The sequence below is a fragment of the Bombyx mandarina genome, chromosome 04, assembly GCF_030267445.1.
Source record: "Bombyx mandarina strain Sakado chromosome 04, ASM3026744v2".
NCBI classification, from domain to species: domain Eukaryota; kingdom Metazoa; phylum Arthropoda; class Insecta; order Lepidoptera; family Bombycidae; genus Bombyx; species Bombyx mandarina.
In genome coordinates this window covers 3,455,145-3,469,769 of record NC_143211.1, presented here as the reverse complement: position 1 = coordinate 3,469,769, position 14,625 = coordinate 3,455,145, and the positions used below count along the sequence as shown (strand labels likewise).

At 36.4% G+C, this 14,625-nt stretch overlaps 1 protein-coding gene and 1 long non-coding RNA gene across 2 annotated transcripts in view; both read left to right on the top strand.

The window, feature by feature from the left end:
* Nucleotides 1-14,625, top strand: part of LOC149503077 (uncharacterized) — a 193,578-nt gene that overhangs the window by 78,617 nt on the left and 100,336 nt on the right. The window lies entirely within an intron of this gene.
* The window catches only part of LOC114249128 (uncharacterized), a 132,266-nt gene that overhangs the window by 17,305 nt on the left and 100,336 nt on the right, over nucleotides 1-14,625 (top strand). The window contains exon 2 of the mRNA XM_028182600.2: nucleotides 4,137-4,605. Coding sequence (XP_028038401.2) covers nucleotides 4,137-4,605 — 469 coding nt within the window. The remainder of the gene's footprint in view (nucleotides 1-4,136; nucleotides 4,606-14,625) is intronic.

Below are 14,625 nucleotides of genomic sequence, written 5' to 3'. Positions count from 1 at the left end.
TAACCTATTCTCAGACCTACTGAACATGCATATAAAATTTCATAAGAATCGGTCAAACCGTTTCAGAGAAGTATGGTAACTAACATTGTGACACGAGAATTTTATATATAAATTACTGGTAGTAAATTAGTGGTAATAAATTCCTTTATCCTATACTTCGGTTTCATTCCTGAGTCCTAACCACATAGAACGTCGGTCATTCATACATTTGCATTTTTTTCATTTAATCCAACGTCAATGTTACTATAAATGAACTGTGCATATTGAAGTTTGTCACAATTTTGTGTCTTCTTTAAATACAAACGCTTATTTGGTTTAAACGTTAATAAATAAACGAATGAAATTTCTATATTAAAATTTTATACGAAGTTTACGTTCGCAAACACGTTTCGACTACGTAATGAAGCCGAAAAAGCAACGCAAACGAATGTAACAATGCCGCGCGCATTAACTATGCAACGTACAGGGACGGAATCGGAAAACGATAAATATAAAGCACCTACTCACTTGTTTGTGACTTTTATATTTATCTTTTATATTTCGTGTTCTCGCATTAAAACTGTATAATCTCAAAACTTACCAATTTTATAGGAAAGTGTTTTAATGGTTTGACATGTGATATTTTTAATATTAATCATCTTTACAACATTTATTTTTTATTTTGTACAAGTAAGATAAAATGAAGTATTAATTTTGTTAATAGCAGTCAAAACATAGGTAAACTAAAAAAAAAAAAACTAAAACTAAACTACACTCTTTTGAAAGTATTTATGAGAAAAATAATGGTGATACCAAATGATTCCGCATATTAACTCAATTTCGAATATTTTTGGAAATTGTACACTTTTAATGCGAAAAGACGATTTGTTTTTTGCAGACAGTACGGGCTTATGTTTTAGGGGTCGACGTACTATTTCTGTCATCGGTCATCTGTAAATGAAGCGGAATAGTTTAAACAAAGATGTGAAGTTAAAAACATAGATAATACACATAAACTAATTTTTTTCCCTACTTATGCTGATAGCCTTGAGACTTGAGAGGCTATTTCAGCTTCTCCTTGACGTGTAGGTGAGCTCACGGGGCTCAAACCGAAGTGTTGCTAACAATGGCCCTAGCAAGAGCAGTGTTTCGCAGAATCTAGCACCGGATCGGAAACGCGTGCCATTGAGAAGTTCCGGCGAGAAACTCAGTGGGCTATAGTTATCTATGCAACTCAAGCACTCAACAAAAATGTTTACGGGCATCGGCCCTTAGATGGCTTCGCTTCGATTACTTTCTCATTGCTCCTGTAGATGGCAGTAACACATTACCTATGCTATATTTTATTTTTAATGAAGGACTTTGTAAATTTTTAGAAACCACTAATTCATAAAATTTAACCAATTTCTCTATAGCAAATAAAAACTTTTATGATTTATTATTTTTTTATTTTCTGAGTTTAGTTACACAATAACTAAATGTCTTAACTTTAACGACATATAAATTTAGGGGAATCCGCTACAAGATGTAGATAGTTTCCATACAAAAAAATATTTGTCTTAAAGTATCGCATTTTCAGGGCCCTGTTTAAAAACACGATTTATTTTTATAATACAATATTTTTTTTAAAAAGCATGTTGACGTACTCTGTGTATCCCTCATAGATTTATACTTCATCTAGCTTTTTTTTTCTACCTATGCTGATAGCCTTGAGAGGCTATTTCAGCTTCGCCCTAACATGTAGGTGAGCTCACGGGGCTCAAATCGGAGTGTTGCTAACACTGACCCTAGCAAGAGCAGTGCTGTGCTTCGCAGAATATACCACCGGATCGGAAACGCGACCCACGGAGAAGATCCGGCGAGAAACTCAGTGGGCTGTGTCTGTGGGTTAATTCGCTCGTCGAGCCCTTCGTACCTAAAAGCATCGTTAATGGATCGGGAGGATCCGTAATGAAACTTCATCTAGCAATCGCGATCGATAAGCTACACAAAAAACAATACAAAAATAAATAAAGAACACAAAAATCCAAGTGAATAGCTAGATCACGGAACTGATTAGAAAGAAATACTTTACATAAAAATAAGGGGGTCAATACAATTTAATTTGGTCCTAATTCCGTTACTGGCAAGGGCCGGCGTGTTAGAATGAAGGAGCGTTGAATTATGCAGGCTACATGAGAATGAGCATTTTACGTGTAAATCCCGCCATGTCCCTTCTCCTACCTATTATGGGTTTCCTATACCTACCTACTATCCCGTTATTAATGGACAAATGATGGAATTATTATGATATAAAACATCACATAAAATTTGATTAAGTTAATTGTGACTATTTTGATAATTTCTTCTAAGCCTTTCTTAAGCTGGTTAATTTTTAATTTTATTTCGTTGAGCTGGAAAAAATGCTTGTTCCTACAAAAAGAAAACATCGGTTTTTGTGAAACAGAAACGTAACAAAAAACTTTAAGTGTTTGTGGCCTACATGTTTGAAGGATGTTTAAATCAATTATTAATAAATAATAGTTTAAAAACAAAAAAAAACACGCTTTTATAGAAAATCCAACTAAAAAATAGAAAATAAATTTTAATAAATTTAGTATTAAAAATAGTGTAAGAAAAAATGATTTTATTGTAAAAAAAGCGTGGGGTGCGAAAATACTTTTTCTCGAACCTATTAAGATATCAATGGTATATTCAATTATGAACGATACAGTTTTAAAATAGCATCATATTAAATAACCTAGAAACATTTTTGAAGTATGTATATTGAAAACTCCTTTGATAGAGAAGTAAAAAAAATATATGAGTCGACTATTATCAAAGGCGGCAATCTGACTTTTGGACAATGATTGGTAAATCAGAAAAACGAATTTTTGACTTTGTGTTCCATCGGCAGTCACAAAACTCTTCGGAACGACATCTTAGATAAATAACAGGTTAACTATTAACCTTTATTTAATGCAGGTTTTGAACCGTATTCTTTGAAGGAGACGATTATATTCAAATAAATCTGTATTGACATATCAATAAAATTTTGTTGTCCAAATGCACAGATTGCCGACGATTCATATATCGAATAATACAGAAAAAAGGTTTGATGAAAAATGAGGATCCACTTATGTTCAGTAGGCGACTTAAATCATTACATAATCGCGTCACACCTAAAGTAATAATACTTATCATGAAGGTCTTCAATTAAGTCGAGCTCTCTAATAAAGCTTTAAACTTTTTCGTTCGTGAAACGCGACGCGGAGAAGCTTTCAGAAAGAAATAAAGTTTGTTCGGTTGAAACAAATTTCGTATCCCAAGTTTCGTCTCTAAAAAGCTCGTGCAAGTTTGATGCGAGATTGTATTGTTTTAGAGTTTTCATTTTATTTTGTATATCTTCAAGAGGAACATAACAATTTTTCTTTTTCTTAGAAAAACTAATAAAAAGTCTCTTAATTTTAATTTCCTTGAAGCATGAATATCTATGGATTAGCATTATTTTTTAAGGATTTGACGTTTTTTTTATGGAATATGTTGGAATACGTGGCAAGGTCACGTGACCTTCAGAAAGAAATAAGAAATAAGTTATTTCTTTACAGGATAAGTTAGAGCGATCTGATTCTAAGCGGCTACCGGAGTCTATTAATGTTTAGGTAATGTGAGATAGAAAATTCAAGCGCATTGTAAAAACGGCTTTAGCGTCATACGCGACAGTCATTGGCAAGATGGTGATAAAACAACGACACTTTGATAGGCCGTGCGTAAATAAATTGGGCTAATGAAAAAAAAAGTGTATTTTTTTTATTGCCGTAGTAGGCAGACGAGCATCCAATCCACCTGATGGTAAGTGGTTACCGTCGCTCATGGACGTCAGCAATGCCAGGGGCAGAGCCAAGCCGCTACCTACCGCTAAAAGTTTTTTTTTCTTTTTTTTATTGCTTGGATGTGTGGACGAGCTCACAGCCCACTTGGTGTTAAGTGGTTACTGGAGTCCATAGACATCTACAACGGAAATGCGCCACCTAGCTTAAGATATAAGTTTCAAACCGAAACGCATTACTGCTTCACGGCAGAAACAGGCGGGGTGGTGGTACCTACCCGTGCGGACTCATCAGAGGTCCTACCACCAGTAAGTGTATTTTAAAACTAAACAAATTCACGTGTTACAGAGATCGTGGAGGAGCAGCAATGTCAAGATTTTGGCTTCCGGCTGACGTGCCGCGAGCTAGACTCGCACATCGCCATCCTCGAGGCCTACTACACCGCCATGGAAGACTACGGCTGGCCCAACACGACCCGGGAGAGACTCGTTATCAGAACCGAAAACGACTCCGAGCTGGACCAAGTGCACGTGTACATTAGCCCACAGCACAACGGAGTGTACGAGCAGACGAACATTACAAGACCTCACAGGCTCGCGAATGCTACCCTCGAATTTAACGATACGTCTCTCTGGGACGATAGTCTGCTGTTATTTAATGACACCGTCGACGTATCTGACGAGTTCGTGAACGATAGTGATAATTGCGATGCGGTTTCGTTCCGTCGGAGCTACGCCAGTTGGCGTGAAGGCGACAAACTGCGACGCGCGTCGTTCAGAAACGCATCCGTGAATCTCAGATCGCCGTTTAGTTACAGGTGAGTACTTCTAAAGCTATTTCTTTCTGACGTGACAACGTCTTATAATTCGACGGAGCCGGCTGCACGCACGAAAAAACATGACTCATTGAGGCGTTCCATTTAAGGCTTGAAGTGCAAGCGAGAGCGCGCAACAAGCGACAAAGAGGCACAATCGGCCTCCGAGTTCGGCAGCGTTCGACATCTGTCTCTCTCCTACTTGAGTGAGCGATGCATCCGCGTGGACAGCTGCTATACAATAATATATTTACATGTTTTCGTCAAGTATGAAGTTCAGTGAAAAGTGAATGTGGTGTCAATTGTCCATACAAAATATCTATCAAACATATAAAATTAAAATTTTATTTTGAAAAATGAAACCATTCCATCAGAATTTTCTTATGACGTTGTCACGTTCAACTATCGTCCGTAAACCGACTTTACAGAAACCGTTTTTTTTTTTCCTACCTAAGCTGAGAGCCTTAAGAGGCTATTTCAGCGTAACCTTAACTAGTAGGTGAGCTCACGGGGCTCCAACCTGACGACGTTGCTAACACGAACCCTAGCAAGAGCCGTGCTTCACAGAATCTATCACCGGACCGCTAACGCGACCCACTGAGATGAACCGGCGAGAAACTCAGTGGGCTGTGTCTGAGGGTTAATTTACTCGTCGAGCCCTTTCGTTGCAAGCGACGGGTTCGACGAGAACGATGACCGTTGCTTAAGGTACCTAAAAGCACCGTTAGTGAATCGGGAGGATCCGAATTGACTTGTTTGGGGCGACGTCGACTGCTTTCCGTTCTGTCCGTAGGATCGGGAATGTAGTCACCGGTGGCCACGATGAGAGGCTTCTCGTGTCGTGCCGCTTTATCGAAGTGGAACTATTTCAGGAGTCGCTTCAGACATCGGAACATAGAGTATAGTTCAGAAAAAACTGTGTCATCCACGAATATAGACTATGGATTATGGCACGGATTGTTAACAAATGTTTATGGCGTGTTTAAGTGTTTTCGATGTAAATCAAGAAGGCGTTCGTCGCTTCTGTCCTCCTGTTACGGCATACACGAAATAGCTGAGACGTTTTACGTTTCAGATCTATTTTTGAGTTAAAAAATAAATAACAAATAAAACTGAAGCTTAGATGTTCAGTTTAGATGAACTCATTTTCTGAATTGACCAACTATTCGCGAAAGTTTTATTAAAACTTTGCTATGTGATTTGTACATTTCGTTGCTTCGTTGAGTACTTAAATAAATAAAAAAAATTAGGACCACTCAAAATGTATCTTTTTATTTTTGGAAAAAGTGTTCAACCCACAGTCTTCATTTAAGTCTTTCGATTCGCTGTTTTTTAATACTTTTTTTTAGATTTAAGATGTTAAGTAAAGTCCCAAGTCGAAGAACACACGCTCTTGACAGGTCTTTAAATATGCCATAGACTTTCCTGCTGATATATACACTTTCCTCCTGAGCAAAAAAAAAAAACGTCCACATTCATTGTTAGCGATGGTCGGCTCAACTGGGTTCCTATAAGATTCCCTCCGCATGAACGCTAGAGTACACATCAAAACTTTAATAAACTAAGTCGATATCAGAGTCAATATAGTCTGGGTACAGCCTGTCCGCGTCGAAGGAAATGAGAAGGCTGGTGAATTCACAAAAATGAGCTCTAATGAAACAGAGTTAAGAGCTGAATCACATTCATTATGAAATGGAGTAACGCCTCCGGCTTAAGAGGCACTAAAGAGTTTCTCACTGCCGGATAACCTGAACTTGATTGCCAACGCAACCTGCTAATTCTGCACGAACCTGATTCAGTCTATCGCGTATTTAACACTGTGAAACTGAGAACTCATGTCTCAAGGTGGGTGGCGTCATTAACATTGTTATTGTCTGTGGCCTTTAGTAACCACTTAACACCAGTTGGGCCATGAGCTCGTCCATCTAACCATAAAAAAAACTTTGTAAGCTTGATTGTCTAGTAGCGACAGGAATGAACACCATGAAAAATGGTTATCCAGAAAAGATGTCTATAGGATCTTAGCTCCAAACTATATTAAAGTATTCATGCGGGTGCAGTTTGGAGATGAGTAGTAGAAAGCAAGAGACATAATTATTTTTTCCAGCTCCCAATAACTTAAGATTCATCTCACATAGAACCATAAGAAAGAACAAGGTTAACTGCGTGTCTCAGAAGCCAACCGATTTTTCGACAATAAACTAACAACAACCTATCCATACAAAACGACAATTTTAACCTTTCCCACAGGAACGTATCATTAACGCGGTGTACACACGTGAGCTGGTCGTCAATACATATCTCTAGGGACCCATCGGCATACGGTAGCAACTGAATGGTTTACTAAGCTCTTGATGTAAAAATAAAACAAATTGCTTCATAAGGTTAATCTTGCGTGAATGTTATTATCGTGCAGAGTAATTTTAAATTTAATACAAAATTCTTAAGTGCTTTTTTGCGTTAGCGGCTGAACATTTCGCTGGTTATAGAGCGTCTTTTAGGCCCGTACGGGTAGGTACCACCACCATATATCTACCATGAAGCAGTAGTGGGTTTTGATTTGAAGGGCTGGGCAGCCGTTGTACTGAAAACTGAGACTTAGGACTCTTGACTCAAGGTGGGTCGCGGTATTGATGTTGTTGACGCTCTGATGACTACTTAACATCAGGTGGACCGTGAGTTTATCCACCCATATTAGCAATAAATACAATGAAAACGCCCTTTTGGTATTTCGTGGTTGTCATAAAAGCCATACACATTACAATGTGAATAATGCCACCCATCTTAAGACGTCTAATATGTATATGTCTAAGGTCTTCTATGGTCTATAGTTTAGAAATTTGGAAGTCGTCGTGGCCTAAAGGATAAGACGTCCGGTGCATTCGTATGTAGCGATGCACCGGTGTTCGAATCCCGCAGGCGGGTACCAATTTTTCTAATGAAATACGTACTCAACAAATGTTCACGATTGACTTCCACGGTGAAGGAATAGCATCGTGTAATAAAAACCAAACCCGCAAAATTATAATTTGCGTAATCACTGGTGGTAGGACCTCTTGTGAGTCCGCACGGGTAGGTACCACCACCCCGCCTATTTCCGCAGTGAAGCAGTAATGCGTTTCGGTTCGAAGGGTGGGGTAGCCGTTGTAACTATACTGAGACCTTAGAACCTATATCTCGAGGTGGGTGGCGCATTTACGTTGTAGATGTCTATGGGCTCCAGTAACCACTTAACACCAGGTGGGCTGTGAACTCGTCCATTCAACTAAGCAATAAAAAAAAATTGTATAGTAATTACGTAAACTAAATTTTTCGCGGGTTTGGAAAAGCTTAGTTTTTGGAAAAGCTAAGTTTTCTGCTGATGGCCAACTGGTGTTGAGCGACTGCTGAAACCTATAGTAGCCCACTGAGTTTCTCGCCGGATCTTCTCAGTGAGTCGCGTTTCCGAATCGGTGGTAGATTCTGTGAAGCACTGCTCTTGCTAGGGCTAGTGTTAGCAACAAACCTGGTTTAAGCCCCGTGAGCTCACCTGTCACACGTCAAGGACAAGCTGATATAGGCTCTCAAGGCTATCGGCATAGGTACGAAAAAAATGATACCTATAGTTATAACCTATAGTTAAGATATTAATTTTTCTACAAGTCTCAACAAAATTATATGTGTTAAAAATGTTTGAATGTGAACAGGGAAATCCAGATTAATATCTGTATCTATATATTAATACGTGAAGCAAAAACTTTGTATCCCTTTTTACGAAGATTGCGCGGACGGAGGAGTATGAAATTTTCCACACTTATAAAGAATATAGAGAAGATGTGCACAATGCTAATATTTTTTAAAAATAATGCATAAAAGATACATTAAATCAATAAAGAATACATTACACACACTACATACCATGTATTTGACGCACACACGTATGCATACTATTTATTGTCAAACTTTTGTTCTTGACGTCTGTTGTCAAATTGAGAATAGATTAAATATTATTTGTCTTTATTAATATTTTTTTATAGTGTAGTCTTGGCGAAATTTGTGATTATAGAAGTATAAAATACAATCATAATAGTGTACAAACTTACAATTCCAATTAATTATAGTCGAATTTCGACTACTGCGGGACCTCTAGTTATAATAAAAACTTACAACACCTATTAACATATGTCATAAAAATAAAACGTAATAATTTAATTAACATCAAAGCAAGTTTCGTTTAAATGGTAAATAAAGGTAATTGAATTATTTATGTTTGGTTAGCACGCTATTTCGATAATAAATGGGCTCTTATGACACGTTTTAATTGGTGGGTAAATTTTTAACATCAATTTAAAAACTGCTCTTTTAATACTGCTAGTGGTCCTTTGTTAGTCCAAATTCGACTATAATTAATTGAAATTATAAGTTTGACCATTATTATAATTCTATTGTCAAACACTATTAATCACAGATTTCGCCAAGACTACACTATACACAAATATTATTAACGTCAAAACAATATTCAATCTTTTTTTAAGTGGTTTTATGACCTGGTAACTAAGACCTTTAAGTCATGTCTTATTTTAATTCATATTCTTATTTTTATGAATAATGTATGGAGTGAAATGAAATGAATTGAAGATGATTAATTTGAGACATTAATCAACTGGGATGAAATTAAATGAAATGAGATGAGATGATATGAGATGACATATAATCTCAGTAAAATGATGGTCGTTTACTGAGATTTTTTCAGTGGACTTTTTGGAGGATCCCGAAAAGTTACTTAGTGCACTTTCACAGTTATCAAACGGTTAATAAACCACCATTATTACACATTTAAACCTGAAGAAACATTAAATAGACAAAATAAAACAAATCACACGACTTTACTTCTCGTGTTCCCGCCAAAAAGTCATATTCAATCTGTTCTCAATTTGATCACAGACTTTATGCAATATGAAAAGTTTGACAATAAACAAATAGTATACATGTGTGTGTGTAAGTCAAATACATGGTAGTCTGTGTAATGTTTTTTTATTGAATTATTAGTATTTTTAGTAGTATTATTAGTATTTTAGAAAGCATAATTTAAAAAAATATTAACATCCCGCACTCATTCTCTATAAGTATGAGAAATTTCATACTCTTCCATCCACGCAATTTTCGTAAAAAGGGATACAAAGTTTTTGCTTCACGTATTAATATATAGATACGGTGTCTTTAAAAATGACGTACATACATATTTAACATAATAGTGACGCGCCGGCTGCATTGTTTCTCTGATTTGGGCCATAGTTAAGGGATATTGTTAAAAATAGTGGTCTATTTTGTCACGCTTTGTCATGACCTAGTGTCCCAACCAAAAGAAGCTTAGGGACAAACAGAATGATTGCAATGTCAAAGGAGTCCAGTATAAATATAAGGAATTATTAGTTTTTATCCAACAAATGGCTTTTGGGAAATAGCGATTTGTTGTTAAAAGTTCACCAATCTATATTAGCATTTTTTTCAAAGAGTACATACATTGTTACGTCGTAAATTATGTCGAGTGTGGCCTAAATAGTTTTTGGTTAATTCCGGGAGAGTTATATTTTTGAAACATCTGGATAAATAGTTCAGCTTTTTATTTCAAAAATGCGTGAGGTATTATAGCAGGTATAAGTACCTGTTGTTTTTTTTGCATGGTTGGTATCAGTAGTTATAAATATTTTATGAACAGATATGAGTAGAAGGGTTATTTTGATAATATTCTGAAAAGAGCACCACGCTTTTTTACAATAAAAATTTATTTTCTTCACTATTTTTAATTCAAATTTATTAAAATTTATTTTCTATTTTTTAGTTGGATTTTCTATAAAAGCGTGTTTTATTAGTTTTTTTAAACTATTATTTATTTAAAAGGTTTTTGGAAAATCTAAGTTTTAAAATTTTTGTGAATGTAACATCTTTTGTTTACGTTTGTCTTTGTTTGATTTTTGCGTTTCTGTATTTATTTTTACGTTTGTACGTATAGTTTTAGGTGCCCGTATTGTTTAGAGATTCAATACGATCGCTGAAAGTTTAAAATTTGGAAAAAAAATTGTTCAGCTATTTGAATGTGGTATACATCATTGAAGTTCAATTAAAACATCGAATTGTTGATACTAATAACAAATAAACGGGACTTTAATTACCATCACCACTTTATATTACTAATATTTACCATCGCGCCGCCCGCCATCGGAGTAGAGTTCATCCATACTAACTGGAGCCACTGCGGTCATCCATAGTGCGTTTCCAGAGGTCTTTTTTGCCACGTACCATCCGGCTATGGAATGAGCTCCCCTCCACGGTGTTTCCCGAGCGCTATGACATGTCCTTCTTCAAACGAGGCTTGTGGAGAGTATTAAGCGGTAGGCAGCGGCTTGGCTCTGCCCCTGGCATTGCTGAAGTCCATGGGCGACGGTAACCACTCACCATCAGGTGGGCCGCATGCCCGTCTGCCTACAAAGGCAATAAAAAAAAACCAAGATAAATGTCGCGTATTAACCGAAATATCGCTCAAACCAAATAACCTTCACCCCTCGATATGTGCTTATAAGAAAATGTCAATCAAAAGAAAACAAGGCTTGTTAGCTTTTGTTAGTAATTACAATGAAATTTTAGAGCTGGTTGAGATAAGCAGAAGTGAAACTATAACTTTAGATTTAAATATTTTCATTTACAAATTTGTACTTAAATAAGTAGCAAGTACATTGATAAGCGCAACGGTTATTGGCACAAATCCACACAAGAAAGTGGATCATGGGCTTCGAAAGAAAGATCGCTATATGTTTTCAAATTTCGCGCCTCCTCCTTCTTAGTCCTGCATTATTATCCATTACTATCAGAACGGTTTAGCGCAATTTAAAATGTACTCACGAAAATGTTACCCAGCTCATAAGTAAAAATCGGTTGCGCTTGACTGCAAAAATTGTTTTACTACAAGTTCGAAATTAGTATGTATGCTTTTTTTATTGCTTAGATGGGTGGACGAGCTCACAGCCCACCTGGTGTTAAGTAGTTACTGGAGCCCGTTACAGGAGACACCCACAACGCAAATGCGCCACCCACCTCGAGATATAAGTTCTAATTATTTATCTATTCCGTGGTCTCAATATAGTTACAACATAACTGCTTCACGGTAGAAATAGGCAAGGTGGTGGTACCTACCTGTGCGGACTCACAAGAGGTCCTACCACCAGTAATCCTCAAAATATTTCACTCAAATTTATATTTACGATAGAAAATAAGCAGTTAAAAAATGTAATACTCACTAACTACGTAGTGGCGCAACGAAGATAACCATAAAATTGTATTTTTGACAGCTGCATAGTGAGGTCAAAGCGGACACGTGTCTCATAAGTCACCGATTCTCATTAACGCGGAATGTTAAATATTCAAGTTTAAAAATAAACAAGCTAAACACAATAATTCTAAGTTGTGGATCTGTCAGTCGTGACATTTGTCAAAAATGACGTCTGTCAGTGAAAGAGTGGCTTTTGTTCACTGAAGTATGAACTTGTTTTGTATTGAAAAATGAAGTTTTAACGAACCATTTTTTTCTTTTATTTCGGGTAGAGGGCCGAAACCCAACCCTTATTTGTTTACGCAACGAATCAAAACCATAGATATTGCAAAATAAAAAGAAATGCTTTCACTCAAATTTTACAATGATAGTGCAGTTATTGGTTAACAATTTTACGAACAAATCCGACTGCGATTTTATTCAATATAAGCATCCGTATGTTTTGTTCACGCATAGCGGTCTCAGAACTGTCGTTTCTAGAGCGAATACTACGAATTCTTTTAAAGAAACTCGTGTACTGAATAATAATGTATTATTTACTCGTAATAGATACTGCTCGAGAATTTGTTTCACATATTTTTAGATCGACTTTGATCTAAAACGGAACGTATGAATTATCGGGATACCATATCTTTTGGAAGCGATCTAGTTATAAACTAATAAATAATGTCTTAATTTAAAACCTTTCGTTTCTTTTGTATTTAAAAATTGTAAACATTTATAATGAAGGTACTGTGTTGTTATGTTGTTTCATTTGCTCCAAATATGATTTTAAGGTTCCGGACCTCAGAAGTAAAAAGAAAACGATTTTACATAATACTAATTCTTGTACCGTTTGTCTGTCTCTCAGAGACCTAATAGCATTTTTCTTAGGATTTTGTAGAGGTATTAAGATGAAGCAGAAAGGCATACGGCGGAAGGAAGCCATAAAAAACCAAGTTTTGTTGACTTAAAGCAATTAAAAGATATAGACATATTTTGTCCACTCATCATATCCAAAACCTATAGAGTATTTCCTGTTAACCTAGAATATAAAAAAAATGAATGTATTAACTGATAAATAATGCATATTCCCTTTTTATGGAGTATTTGACTTAATATCAGGAAAGTTTTATTGGTTACGGTGAACAAAATATAATAAAATCAAATCAAAACACTTCCCAAAGGTAATTAAACCCAACGGTCGCAGATAAGCATTGGCCTGCGGTCGGCAATTTAAAACGATCATAATTAAAGAACGAAAGTTTATTTTCGTTTGATTATAGCTTGAAATAGCTTTGAGATAGCCCCTCGAGTAGGTATGTAGACAGTAAGATTTGACATTTCTGTTGTTTTTACTTTGGCAGCTGACGGTTAAGTTTCCGATATTTTTGATTTGTGTGTGCATTGTAATGTTTAGTACATGATGCACTTTTCATTATTTTATTATTCTCACAACATTTATGCTATTTATAGAATTCTTAAAGAGGTAGTTCGTTCTTATTTTTAAATCTTAATTCGTGTAGTATTTACCTATGTATTACTTTTATATATTCTAGGCACCCAAGATCTTCCATTCTCCTGCCCTTTTTCCACTCACCTGGGGTCGCGCAACATGTTTTCTCCTTCCGTACTCCTCTATCATATACCATTTCTTCGCACATTCCCCTCTTACACATATCGTCTTTCGCGCAATCCATCAATTTCTTCTTATGTCTACCTCTTCCTCTATATCCTTCCACATTCATAGTTAAGACTCTTTTATCAATCTCATTTTCATTTCGTCTCATCACATGACCATACCATCCCGAACGCGGACTTCTAAACTTCTCTGTCATAGGTGCCACTTTCAGACTTCCTCTAACATATTCATTCGATTCTTCGATCTTTATATTTATTATCTGTATGGGATTCGTTAACCATTTTTATTTAGGCCTCGGCTACAATACAAGAACACGATCTTTATTTATAGCCCGATTCATTTAGCAACAGTTTAATACAGAGCATGTACGTATTTCTCTATCTAAATTTGTCTATGAATGCTAAATCGTAAATTCTATCTACTTTTAAAATCAGACGTACTTACGTAGATACTTTTATTAGTGTTATTTATAAGTGGCGATTTTATGCGTGCATCTATCGGGCCGCGCCATTATCGTTAAGTGAATCGAACTGTATGAAGGTTATAAAGTACGCGTTGCTGTTCTATGGATATAAATGGAAAAATGTGTACTGTATGCTTTTTTTTAATAGGCAATAGGTGTAGTTGAACTCAAAGTCTGAATCATCACAATTGAATATTGATCTGAATCCCGCTATAGCTTTGGTATCTAAGATTGAGTTCTGTCATGATCTATGGAAGTGAAGAGTTCCTTCATGCGGCCCGTATGCACATAAACTCTCTTCAAGTCATCCAATCTCATTTTTGCAGGATAGCCATTGGAGCACCGTGGTGCGTTAGGCATGACGGTTTCATACTTACGTATCGGTTCTAATTTTAAGTCGAACCGATATGTAAGTTCGTAAAGGATGCGTCGGAACGCTACTTTGAAAAAGCGGCGTGACACTCAAAGCCGCCGTCGCTCGAATCATGTCTTGTCGGATCCTCGGGTCCAACCTCGGCGGCTTTTAGGCTCTTCAAGCACCGCTCACCGTCCTCGTCAAACTTATTGTAGACTATAACCGACAGCACAACTTACTCTGGCCGGATTTTTGGAGATCCAGTGGTAGATTCTATA